The sequence below is a fragment of the Chrysochloris asiatica genome, unplaced genomic scaffold, assembly GCF_000296735.1.
Source record: "Chrysochloris asiatica unplaced genomic scaffold, ChrAsi1.0 scaffold00088, whole genome shotgun sequence".
NCBI lineage: Eukaryota > Metazoa > Chordata > Mammalia > Afrosoricida > Chrysochloridae > Chrysochloris > Chrysochloris asiatica.
The window spans coordinates 9883073-9897233 of record NW_006408606.1 but is presented as its reverse complement, the minus strand read 5'-3'; the positions used below and the strand labels follow the sequence as shown (position 1 = coordinate 9897233).

General features: G+C 38.3%; 1 protein-coding gene and 1 pseudogene across 1 annotated transcript in view; one reads left to right on the top strand and one right to left on the bottom strand.

Annotated features, from left to right (window-relative positions):
• LOC102827790 (annexin A5-like) overlaps positions 1-14161 on the bottom strand; it is a 50279-nt gene that overhangs the window by 17835 nt on the left and 18283 nt on the right. The window contains exons 2-5 of the mRNA XM_006866277.1: positions 12613-12697; positions 10119-10213; positions 8410-8523; positions 3415-3505 (exon numbers count right to left, since the gene is read on the bottom strand). Of these exons, the coding sequence (XP_006866339.1) occupies positions 3415-3505; positions 8410-8523; positions 10119-10213; positions 12613-12697 (385 nt within the window). The remainder of the gene's footprint in view (positions 1-3414; positions 3506-8409; positions 8524-10118; positions 10214-12612; positions 12698-14161) is intronic.
• On the top strand, positions 4040-4634 carry LOC102827421 (annotated as a pseudogene).

Below are 14161 nucleotides of genomic sequence, written 5' to 3'. Positions count from 1 at the left end.
ACTCAAATGTGGCAGCGGTAGTGAGGTTGGCCCAGGATCGGACATTGTTTTGTTCTGCTGTGCATGGGGTCGCTATGAGTCGGTTCCGACTCGATAGCACCTGACAACAACAACAATTGTTGGGTTTTTGTTTTGTTTTGTTTTTCCTATGCTCATGGCCCTTCTTACCCATACAGCAAATAAAATTAACTCTGAGACATAGCAGTAATATTTCAAAGTATGCTCCCCAACCAACCTCTATTTCCAGCTGTTCAACATATAGTGTTATCACCTATACTGGTGGTGGTGGTGTCAGTTTCGACTCATAACGATCCTGCATAGGTTTCTGAGGCTGTAAATCTTTAAGGGAACAAAAAGCCTCATCTTTCTGCTGCAGAACAGCTGGTAGTTTCGAACTGCTGACTTCAAGGTTAGCAGCCCAACTCATAACCACTACACTACCAGAGCTCCTTATTACCTATATTTGTTGTTGTTGTTAAGTGCTGTCGAGATACTAGTAACCTCCAATTCTATTTTGACTTATGGGGACCTGGTGTGTTTTAAAGTAGAACTGCTTCATTAAGTTCTACTCAAAAGCACATTACCAGACCTTGCTTCTAATGCACTTCTGGATGAGTTCAAACCTTTCTGTCAACAACTTAGCACTTAATTGTTTCCACCACTAGGAACTTTCCCATTCAACAAATGAATCGGAAGAAACTGGAATCTACAAGAGGCAATCAGCCCTCTTCAACAATTTTCAAAGGGCTGACATTAGAGGAAAGAAGGTATTACTCTCAGGCACTTAAATATTTTATCATTATTTGAAAGCAGGCATCAGACTTTAAAAGCCTGAAACTTCTATTTTTAATGGCCAGAAGGGGGTTCTATGTTTATTACCATCAATTACTCAAATACATAACTTTGAAAAACCCTGATTCCTTCCTCTACTCCAAAACTATGCATACTCAATCATCAATCCTATTATTTCTCCTCTCTGAATTGTCCTTCTCAAACCCTTAATTTGACCATAATTACTAAGTACCTAGCTTCCCTCCTCACATACACTGCTGCTTAAACCAGCCATTTGACTCTAATCTCCTTCCTCCTTCAATTGTTTCTTCCACACTCCACTGTCTTTTAAGAACTTCACGATGCCGTTAAATTCAAAATCTTAATCCAGACATATGCAGCCATCTGTAACCTGGTCTGACTCAATAAATTTCTCTTCCACAGTAGACATTTACAAGGAGGATTCAAAAAGTTTTCTGAAAAATTCCGTTACCTTTTCATTCCTTTTTTCCACAAAATTTGTGAAGCCCCCTTGTACACTCCAACCAAATTTTCTCTGTTTCCTGGATGATACAAATGGTTACTCACTGCCTAAAGTGACAGTTCAAACCCACTTAGAGGCATTTTGGAAGACAGGTCTAGTGATATATTTCTGCATATCATACATAGGCTTGAAAACTGCATGGAGCAATTCCACTCTGCAAACTAGCGTCGCCATGAATCAGAACTGACTTCTCAGCAACTAATAACTATTCTCTTAATGCAAGGCACTCTCCTCAATCCAGTCTCTGTATTTTTGTAGATTAGGGGAATCCTGCTGTAGTGCTGTAGGATAAACACTGGACTACTAATCACAGGAAGAGCAGTTCAAACCCACCAACTGCTCCTCAGAAATCCTACACAGGGTTGCTATGAGTAGGAACCAACTCATCGGCACTTAAGAACAGCAATCCCGTCTCTAAACATTTGCAGGTAAGGGATAACTCTCTATCTACCCCAAACCCACCTATTCTTTAAACCACTCTGAATGCTTGACTGTACCGAGAAGCCTCCTGGACATCCAAAGCCACGATGCCTTCTCCCCTCTCTGAAAGGGCGCTTTCACTGAGGATTTTGGTATTTGACTTAAGTCTGAATTTTAGTATCCTTTCACTATCAACATTGTTCTAAACAGATTGCAAACTCCTCACAGACAGGAGCTGTTTCTCATGACAGCCAGGAACTACACAGTATCAGCTGGTGCTCAGAAACTCTGCTGAGTAGGATGGTCCAAAACCAGTTATTATCCCATAGAGGCATTTCACTGGTCATCCAGCAGCACACAGAGGCTCACTCATCAACACCCACACCCTCAGAAAGAGATCCTTGCCTGCTACATCTAATAAAGCCCAAAGGTGATGATCTGGAATTCAGATGCATGGCTCACCTCTGCCTTAGTGGTTGGGATTATCCAACTATAAAAAGAGAAGAGGAAAGAGGGATCCAGCACTGCGGAAAGGTCATTATTTAGTTGCTGTAAATGTCACACCATTCTGACTTTATTGATTAGCAAACTCATTTCTAAGACTAACAATCTAATGCCAGCTAAGAAACCCATTTCTCTAGCTGAAGACACATGGCTTGAAGGTTTGTTGATTGAGCTGACAGCTTGCATGGTCTGGACTCCAAATCAGGTAGGGAAAAGACCTTGTTGTAGGAAGATTAACAAGAAGGAAGAATTCTCTGCCTGTATTTCTAATTTCATTTTCTTGATTCCATGCACAGTATATTCTTGGCTGAAAGCAGAGAATACCAGAAAGAAGTTTACTTTTACTTTATTGATTATGCAAAGGCTTTCAACTATGTGTTGTTATTTTTAAGTGCCATGGAATCGGTTCTGACTCATAATGACCTTGTACAGGGTTTCTGAGGAGCAGCTGATGAGTTTGAACTGCCAACTAACTATGCATCATGACAAACCATATATAACATTGCAAAGAATGGGTATTACAGAACACTTCATTGTGCTCATGAGAATTGAACAGAACAAAGGGATACGGAATGGTTTAAAATCAGGAAAGGTGTACAACAGGGTTGATCCTTTCATCATACTTATTTAATCTGTATGCTGAACAAATAATACGAGAAGCTAGATTATATGAAGAAAAATGTACATGAAAATAGAGTATTTGGGAATTTTTTTGTTTATTTTATTGTTTCATAAATGTACGGCAAAGAGAAAAGTCAAAATGCAGAGAACTCAATGGCTACTACCTAAGAAGACATACGTTGTTATGAACTCTGACTTGAGAAATAGTATAAGCTTGTTTTCCCAGGTTCCAAAAGGGCCCATAAAAATTTTAAAATTTTAATTAAAATTAAAAACAAAAATTTTAACCTTAAAGATAACATAAAAGAAAAATAATCCACATCACCACACTATGTAAATACCTATTCTATATTCATCAGCAGGTTTTTATAAACAAATAGTTACAGGTTTCAAAAAAAGCCTTTTCTTTATTAAAGGAGAAAAATGCCTTAAATTGTAGCTCATTCATTCATTCATTCATTCAACAATTGGGTACTGCATACCCCTTGTATCCTCCTATAAACCCCTTAGAGAAATAGAAGAAATGATGGAGAAATATCATTTTAAACATTTACCTTCTTCATAAACTTGTTTGATAGCTGTCAGTTCTTCAGGGGTCCTTGAAGCAATAATTTCTGTCAGGACTTTTTCATCTGTCCCAGCTCCCTATGTGAAGATTTAATTTCAATAAAGAAAATATATGGCAATAAGCAACTTATTTCCTGAAATAGATATTACCCAAATTGCAAAACTACATAAATATCACCCATCAAAACATGGATTTCTTTGTATACAAGTTCTTGTAATTAAAGAAGTAGGAAATTTCAAATTAATTTTCCTCCAAATTTATTTATTTGCAATGTTCACTGCATGTGCATACATATAAACATAGGATACACAATGTTGTGGTTGTTAGGTGCCATAGAATCAGTTCTGACTCATAGCAACCCTATGCACAACAAAACTGCCCTGCCCTGAACCATCCTCACAAGTCATTCATTGCATTGCATGCCCACTGCTGAAGTCAATGTGTAAAATCCTATCATTGAGGGTCTTCCTCTATTTCACTGGCCCTCTATTTTATCAAGCATAATGTCATTTTCCAGGAACAAGTCCCTTCTGATAATATGTACAAAAGTAAGTCAGGAGGAGAAAAGCTTCTTCTTTTCTATCTGATAGCAGCCATCAGGGTAAGCCGAGATGGGTGTTTACAAGTACATCCAGTAAGTATGGAGGAAGAAACAGTCTGATGTGATGCGATTTCTCCTGCGGGTCCACTGCTGGCAGTACCGCCAGCTCTCTGCACTGCACAGGGCCTCCATTCCACCCAGCCAGATAAGGTGCACAGACTGGGATACAAGGCCAAGCAAGGTTATGTCATCTATCAGATTCATGTGCGCAGAGCCGCAAATGCCCAGTGCCTAAGGATGCAACCTATGGCAAGCCTGTGCATCATGGTGTTAACCAGCTGAAGTTTGCTAGAGGAGCAAGCTGGATGCCACTGTGGGACCCTAAGAGTCCTGTATTCTTAATGGGTTGGTGAAGATTCCACAAACAAATTTTTTGAAGTTATCCTCATAGATCCATTCCATAAAGCTATCAGAAGAAATCCTGACGCCCAATGGATCACCATGCCAGTCCACAAGCACAGGGAGATGCGTCGTTTGACATCTGCAGGCTGCAAGAGCCGTGGCCTGGGGAAGGGCCACAAGTTCTACCAAACTATTGGTGGTTCTCGCCGGGCTGCTTGGAGAAGACGCAACACTCTCCAGCTCCACTATTACCATTAATATAATGTTTGTAAAATTCATGCCTAATGAACCGTTTAGGACAGACACATCTACTTAAAAGTGTTCTTTGTCTGTTAAAACAGTAGTTGTCTGCAGATTGTTTCATGAATGCATTGTCAAATTATGAAAGTAAAAGTGCAATCATGTTTGAAGACAATAAGTGAATAATGTATCTTGTTTCTAATGAGGTAAATGCTTTTGGTTTTGCTTTGAGAATCTTACTAGAGAGTTACATGTCAATGTTTAAAAACGGCATACTGTGTGGTATAATAGGTGTAAAATAAATTCTTTAAAAGGAATAAAAAAACTTGCCATCTCTTCTAAACTGCATTCTGACTGTACTTCTTCCAACACAGATTTGTTTGTTCTTCTGGCAGTCCTTGATACTTTCAATATTCTTTGTCAATACCATAATTCAAGACATCAATTATTCTTCAGTCTTCCTTACTCACTTGCCAGCTTCCATGAGCATCTGAGGCAATTAAAAATACCATGGCTTCAGACAGGCACACCTCAGTCCTCAAAACTAACAGCTTTGCTTTTTAACACTTTAAAGTGTTTTTTTGCAGAAGATTTGCCCAATGCAATATGATGTTTTGATTTTTTGACTGCTGTTTCCATGAGTGTTGATGATGGATTCACATAAAATGAAATCCTTGACAACTTCAATATTTTCTCCATTTATCAAGACACAGCTTATTGGTCCAGTTGTGAGAATTTTTGTTTGCTTTATGTTAAGGTGTAATCCACACTGAAGATTTTAGTCTTTTATCTTCATCAGTAAGCACATGAAGTCTTCTTAACTTTCAGGAAGCAAGGCTGTATCATCTACATAGTGCAGATTACTAATGAATCTTCCTCCAACCCTGATGCTATGTTCTTCTTGAGGTTATTTGCTCAGCATACAGAATGAATGTTGTTGTTAAGTGCCATCAAGCTGGTTCTGACCCAAAGCGACCCTGTATAAGGTTTCTAAGGAACAGCTGATGAGCCTGAACCACTGACCTTGTGATTCAAACTGACTTTGCAGTCCAGTGCATTAACTCACAGCAACACACTAGGACTCCACACAGAACAAATACGTATGGTGAAAATACAACCCTAATGCTTTGTCTTTCCTGAGTTTAAACAACACAGTATACCCTAGTTGTGTTCAAACAACTACCTCTGGGTGGTTATATATGTTTCACATGAGAACAATCAAGTGTTCTGGAATTTCCATTCTTCACAATGTTATTAATCCACAATGTATTATGATCCACATAAGCACACGCCTTTTGTCAATAAAACACAGGTAAAGATTTTCTGGTATTCTCTGCTTTCAGTCAAGATCCATCTGACGTCAGTAAAATATCCCTTGTTCCAAGTCCTTTTCTAAATTAAACTTAAATTTCTGTCAATTCCCTACTGATGTATCGCTGCAAGCCTTCTAAATTATGTTCAGCTTAATTTTGCTAGTAGATGACTATAAATCTTTACAGGAACAGAAAGCCTCATCTTTCTCCCACGGAATGGCTGATAGTTTCAAACTGCTGACCTTGAGGTTAGCAGCCTGATTCGTAACCACTACGCTACCAGAGCTCTTTAGGACTCCTATTAGCCAGTCACAATTGAATCATATAACCCTGTCAGCATTTTCTCCCCCTTTCTCTTAGCCAGACCCATCAGGCAAAGACACTTGTTGGAAATTACAAAGACTAAAGCTAGAAAAGAAATATTAAATAAATAACTACACCACAATGTCCTTTTGCTTTCTTCATGTATGATGTCCTTGACATCATCCCACAACTTGTCTGATCTTTGGTTTTTACATTAAATAAGGAGCTCTGGTAGCGTAGTGGTTATGAATCGGGCTGCTAACCTGAAGGTCGGCAGTTCTAAACTACCAGCGGTTCCGCGGGAGAAAGATGAGGCTTTCTGCTCCCATAAAGATTTACAGCCTCGGAAACCCTGTGCAGGGTCGCTATGGGTTGGAACTGACTCAACGGCACTTAACAACAACAACAACAACACTAAATCTATTCTTAAGTTGGTCTCTAAATTCAGGGGGGCATATACTCAAAGTTGGACTTTGGTTCTTGTGAACTTGTTTTAATTTTCTTCAACTTCAACTTGAACTTGGCATCTGAGTAACTGATGGTCTGTTACTTAGCAGACACCTTGTTCTGACTGATGATACTGAATTTCTCCATCGTCTCTTTTCAAATATGTAGTTGATTTGATTCCTGTGTATTCCATTTGGTGAGGTCCACATGTATGTTGCTTAAAAAGGCATTTCTAGTAAATAGTTCATTGGTCTTGCAAAAGTCTATCATGTGATCTCTGGTACTATTTCTATGCCCAAGGTCATATACTCCAACTTTCATATTCGAATCACCACTAATTATCAATGCATACTGATTGTACATTGTATCAATTTTTGACTGCAAAAGTTGGTTAATATCGTCAATTTCTTGGCTTTTGGCATTATTTGTTGGTGTGTAAATTTGAGTAACAGTTAATACATTAACTGACCTTCCTTGTAGGCATATGAATATTACGCTACCATTGACATCATTATACTCAGGACAGATCTTGAAATGTTCTTTTTGAAAATGAAAGTAACACTGTTTTTCTTTCACTTGTCATTCCCAGCATTGTAGAGCATATGACTGTCTGTCTACTTCAAAATGTCCAATACCTATCCATTTCAGCTCATTAATACTTGGGTATCTATCTTCAAACATTCTATTTCATTTGTGACAACTTCGATTTTTCCTAGATTGTACATTCCACATTCTGATTATATGGTATTTCTTCTCTTTTTATGTCATGCCACATCAGCAAGTGAAGGTTCTAAAAGCTTTATTTTAACCATATTATAAAGGTCGAGTCTACTTTGTAGAGGCAGCTCTTCCCCAATTGTATTTTGAGTGCTTTCCAACCCTGGGGGACTCATCTTCTGGCACTATTTCTGACAATGCTTCACTGCTACTCATGCAGTTTTCATTAATTAGCCAGTTCTTTTTCACAAGTACATTATTATATTGGTCTTCCTAGTATCTTAGCCTGGAAGTCCCACTAAAATCTGTCCTCCATGAATGACAAGGCTGTTTTTTTTAAATACCTGTGACATATTTTCCAGCATCATAGTAACACAAGCTACCACAAAAGACAAACTGACACGTAAACAATACACAATAGTTTAAGATTATTGTCACTGTTGTTGTTAAGGGCCATCAAGTCAGTTCCAACTCAGTGACCTTGTATAGGGTTTCTGAGGAGCAGCTGGTAGGTTTGAACTGTTGATCTTATAAGCTTATTATATGTTACATTTAATCTGTAACGTTTTAAAAACGCATCTTAAAATTAGAAAATTGGTGTGAAAATCAAATATAAAGCAAGCTATAAAAATTACTAAATTTTTAACTCATTATTGTTGCTAAGTGCTAGCGTGTCGGTACCAACTCATAGCAATGCTTTACAGGGTTTCCAAGGAGCAGCTGGTGAGTTTGTACTGACAACCTTGCAGTCCAGTGCTTATCCTACAGTGCCACACCAGGACTCCAAATTCTTAACTAGCCAATGTTTTAGTGACTTTGTACAAAAAATGGAAATGATACGCTTGTCATTTTTCTCCTTCCTGTTCTTCTTTTGGCATGCATATATTTTGTCTTTTTCAGAAGCTCTCACTCACATTAAATATTTTAAAGCATAAAAAATAAGAGAAGATAAAGTAATTACATAAAGGAAATAATCTATTTCTCATGGCAGAAATGTTCCTTTTACTCAACCTTTTACCTTTAGAGCATGTTTCAGTTCATAGGCGTCATAAAGCTGAGAGGGTTTCATCAAAGCCACAATTAATTTTTCAAATTTTCCAGTCAGCTCTGATTTCAGGTCGTCCAGAAGATCCTAGTGAACAAAAAACGCAAATTTGTTAACCACACAGAAATTCTAAGGGAATTCTTCCTGAATATAAATCAGAGTCCTTTGTATACTGTATTCTTTATAAATTAGTTTTTCCTTCTTTGTATTTTAAAACCAGAGTTAGAAAAGCATGAAATATGACTTCAGAGAATTCCTAACTTGTTTAATTTAGTACAAACTATTGCTGTCTCCAAGGAGCTCTGGTAGCATAGTGGTTACGAATCGGGCTGCAAACCTCAAGGTCAGCAGTTCGAAAGTACCAGCTGTTCCGTGGGAGAAAGATGAGGCTTTCTGCTCCCGTAAAGATTTACAGCCCCGGAAACCCTGTACAGGGTCACTATGAGTCGGAACCAACTCCACGGCACATAACAACAACAACAACAGCATTGCTGTCTCCAAGTAGGAATGGAAAGTTACTAAGCAAAAACCTGAATAACATACTTTTGACATTTGACCTAATGCTAAAACTAAAGAAAAGCTATTTATACTTAAGGGTTTGTTTATTTTTTAAGATGTTTTTCTTAACCTTAAGAGTGAAAAAAAAAAAAATTCCTTAAAGAGTAGATTAAAATTATTTTTTTTAATCTATTTTCAAAATTATGTATCATGAAAAAAATTTTCCAAAAGATATATAAATGTATAACTACAAATAACTGACATGTATTCCTAAACATAACAATTTTCTGTTTTCCCTCAGTACTTAATGACATTCTGATTCATAATGATTTATGTTTATTATTATGTTCCTGACTACTGGGCAACTGCTATTATGGGAAAATTGTATAAATAATAATGAAACAAACAGCTGTGTTTCCTGTCTGTTTGTTTCAGTAGGCCAGGCAACTTTGCTGTTATTGTTAAGTGTCATCGAATAGGTTCTGACTCACAATAACCCTGTATAGGGTTTCCAAGGAACAGCTGGTGGGGTTGAACTGCTAACCTTGTTCACAGTCCTGTGATGAGCCTACACCACCACACCAGAAGTCCAGGCTACTAGAAATGGTTAAATATTTGATTTTTTTTTTTTGTCTTTCATTTGTTTCTGAATGGAATGATTAATAGAGATTTCAGAATAACAAGAATACATTTCTGTTTTTCATGCCTGTGCCAATTCGTTTAATTAACAAATTTAATTCTTTTTCCTCTGATTTGATTATAAAAGAGAACAGTTTAGTGTGGTGAAAGCCATTTATGCAAACCATGGCAAAGGGAATCAAGACTGTGACTGTGAATTACATAACATATTATACTACATACAGGTTTACACCTACAAAATAGATAATAAAATAATCCCGGATGGGAGGCACAGAAGAAAAGAGAAAGGGCAGTTATCACCATGAGATCTCTGGCACTCTACCACATTAAGCAAGGAAACACAACTCAGTGAGGCTAAGTTGGGGAAGCACTGTATTCTAATTAATAATCATCAAGAGGAAGTTGAAAAATAAAAAGCAAAGTGTCGAGAAGTGAGACTCACAAAATAAATGTTATGCTTACCAAAAATATATAATTACATTTCACACTACTCTTAAAAGTTACAGCTGCTCTCATATTCTACTCTGGGATGAAGGGGGTCTTACCCTGCCAAACAGAGTTTTAAAAGCTGCAATGATTTCCTGACGCTGGGCATTACTTCGGGATGTCAACAATGTCATGATGGACTCCTCATCGGTGCCTGCAATTAATGGTTACACAATTACATTTAGTCTCTGACGTGCCTACTCTCCCAATAAACTTTGCATTCCAGTTTTCCAGTCAATTTATTTCCTTATCTATGTGAAAACAAAATATTCAAAAATACACATATTTATGTGATATCCATTTAAACTGATCATATATGAAATGTTGTATTTCCAACATATACTGTTTGACTTATAGAAAGCTACTCCCGACTTTTTAAGCTCTGAGTGCACAGAGCTTTCCATACAACTAATGTTGGTAAGTACTGAAGAGTTAGTTCCTACTCACAGTGACCCTGAGTACAGGGTTTCTAAGGAGTGGCTGGTGTGTTTCAACCACCAATCTTATGGTTCAAACCAACCCTGAAGTCGAGTGCTTATCCTCCGCACCACAGTAGGACTCCATGCAACTAGTAGTTACTCAAATAACTCATAGTACTCAGTATTGTTCAAAAGGTATAACACGCTTAATTCAGAGAGAAGAAAGAAAAAGGCCCTGCCTTCAAGTTATAGACAATTTAGAATGAAAAATATAAAACCACAAAAGTAATTGGGACTTAAGGCGGAATGTGACAAGTGCCTCAGGTGAGGTCCAGGAGCTAAATGAGGTTCAAAGAAGGTTCTGTTAATTGACAGGGAGACAGATGGAAGGGAGTTCACAGAAAGACTTCAAACTGGAAACAATCTTGAAAGATCAAATGATTTAAACAGGCAGAGATGTAAAGAGGAAGGACAGGCTTTTACGGTAAGAGAAAAATGTAATTGAAGGACAATGCAGGGCTTTCATGAATGGCAGACAATCAGAGTGCCTGGATCAGAGAACACATCAAATAGTACTAAGAGATGAATCTGACAACATAGGCTGGGGCTGCTTTGGAAGGTCTGATCAAGCTAGAAAGTCTGCAACTAATCCTGCTCTACAGGAAATCTCACTGACTACTCACAATGAAGACTGACAGTGCAGAGCCAAGTTTAAGAATGTGGATCCTTTCGCATGAGCACTAGTATGGAAGGAACCTGAGGACAGAGACACCAGTTTTTGTTCTTGTTTTTCTAACATGGCCAGAAAGGAGATTATGTCCTTGGTTGGTACCAACAATGAAGTTGGTAGTTTCAGTCCACCCCAAGGTGCCTCAGAAAAAAAGTCTCATAATCTACTGCTGGAATCCTGGTGTGGTGCTGTGGCTGTTAATGCGCTGGACTGCAAAGTCAGTTTGAACCGCAAGGTCGGCTGCTCCTATACAGAGTCACTATGGGTCGGAACTGACTCGATAGCACTTAACAATAACAAAAAACAAACTACTGCTGAAAATCAGCCAATGAAAACTCTATGGAACACCACTCTACTCAGACACATACACAAGGTTGTCATGTATAAGAATTGACTGATAACAACAGGGTTATTTTTGATTTGTTGCTGTTCTTTAGAAAGGAGAACTGGATGTCTGATTGGACACAGTGAAAAAAGAGCTGGCTGCTCTCAGTGATGTGTGCTTTTCTACACAAGCAGCTTCCATACAGGCAAAGTTGAAAACTTAAGAAGCTAAGAGACTGAATTTAACTTCTTGTTCATTTCTTGTTGTTGTTGTTGTCAGGTGCCATCGAGTTAGAACCGACTCATAGTGACCCCATGCACAGCAGAACGAAACAATGTCCGATCCTGGGCCAACCTCACTACAGCCGCCACACTTGACGCCATCAATGATGTCACCTGGCTGATCCATCTCGTTGAGGGTCTTCCTCTTTTTCTCTGACCCTCCATCTTACCCAGCATGACATCCTTCTCCAGTGACTGTTCTCTCTGGACAATGTGTCCAAAGTATGAGAGACGAAGCCTAGCCATCTTGGCCTCCAAGGAGCACTTCTTCCAAAACAGATCTATTGGTTCTTTTGGCAGTCCATGGCACTTTCAGTATTCTCCTCCAATACCACAACTCAAAGGCATCAATTCTTCTATGATCTTCCTTATTCACTGTCCAGCTTTCGCATCCATATGAGATTATTGAAAATACCATGGCTTGGGTGAGGCGCACCTTAGTCCTCAAGCTGACATATCTGCTCTTCATTACTTTAAAAAGTTCCTGTGCAGCAGATTCATTTCTAGAGACTGAATATTAGGATTGTTGTTGTTGTAATGTGCTGTCATCTTAGTTTTGACTCATAGCAACCCTGCATAGGGTTTCCAAGAATGGCTGGCAGGTTTGAACTGCTGACTTTGTCGTTACCAGTTCAATGTTGATCCTACAGCACCATACCAGGGCTGGTGAATATTAGGTATAGCCAGTACTATTATCTTACTTGACCTTTTTCTAGAAATTTCATATTCAAAAAAAAACAACTCTAAAATTAAAACAAATGTCACATTTTATGAGAACATAAAAGTGGCTGGATTTACCCAGGCCTTTCATGGCCTTCCGAAGAGTTTCTGCATCAGCCCGATCATCAAAGCCAGGGAAGTTGGTCACGGTGCCTTTGAGAACCTACAAAAATAAAATATAATGATATTATTCATATCATGACTATAACAAAGCTAGTATTACAATATGGCTAATTATAACATGGCTAAAAATAACAAACAGTAAGCTACTCATTTTATATCACTTTCAGTCTTTTACATAAACTTACCATTTGATAAGATTTGTGACCACATTGGAAAGGAGATGAGGAGCACTGATCCATTTATAATGTGGGTTAGTACGACCAGCTAACCTGATCTGTCTGCAATTAAAACCAACAGAGGAGAGGCTCACTCTAAAGGATCCCTTCCCATCAGGCATGCACTCTTCGGTCAAGCTTCACCAATACCTGTGAGCTCACAGGGGCACTTCCTTGTAGGCCTTCTCCTGTAATGTCTTCCCCACTTTGAACCTGCATTAAAATATGGCTCCCCACCCTGAGCACTCAATTCTAAGCAATCCACTTGTCTTTTTATCTAAGCCTGTTTCTATATTTACTTTCTCAGGAAGTTTAAGATAACCCAGCAAAGGCTGAAAACATATTTAGTGGTTCATGTGAACCAAATAAAATTTGAAGAATAAAATCTTTAAATTTAGAACTTCATAAAAGTATATTAGAAGATATTCTTTCTTGTAAGGTTTTCTGGTGCATATTACTTTATCGTATATAGTACTTTCAATCATCAATATATTTTGGTATTTCCATAAAAGTATACAACATCACTGGTGGTGGTGGTATGCTGTGGCGTCAGTTCCAATCATTGCGACCCTTCATAGGGCTTCCGAGACTATATATCTATACGGGAGCAGAAAGTCTCACCTTTCTCTCATGGAACGGCTGGTAGTTTCAAACTGCTGACCTAAATTAATACTGGGCCATAAATCTGTATCCCTGCAAATGCTATTGCTTCTAATTTACTCACTATTCAAAGCCATAATCATGATTTACATTTATATGAATTAGATTGTCCCATTTTTGCTCAAATAAAAGACTGGTAAGATGTGACTTCAAAGTCTTCCAGCATTTACTTTTACCATTAACACATTTAAAAATCCCTCAAAACTCCTATTAAGCTACCATTGACATTGAGAAGCAAACAGCTGTGGGGGGAGGTGAGGAGCAGGAGAGAGTAAAGGCCTAACCTGGTTTACCATTTTATGTGTTTTACTGGGAATGTTCATAAGCACAATCACCCACATTGGGAAAAAAAGTTTATTTCCACCTTAGCCTCCAATTACAGCATTTTGCACTGTAGGATAAGTACTGGACTGCTAAGCACAGATTGGTCGTTCAAACACACCAACGGCTCCTTGGAAATCCTATACAGGATCACTATGAGTCAGAACTGATTACACATCACTTAACAATAACAGTCCAATTTAAAAAAAAAGAAAGAAAAGATGGCACCAGAGAGAGCTAGCCATGGGAAGAACTTCCATAGGACACTAGCAGAGGGGACTCAGCACCCATGTGACTCCATGTCAGTT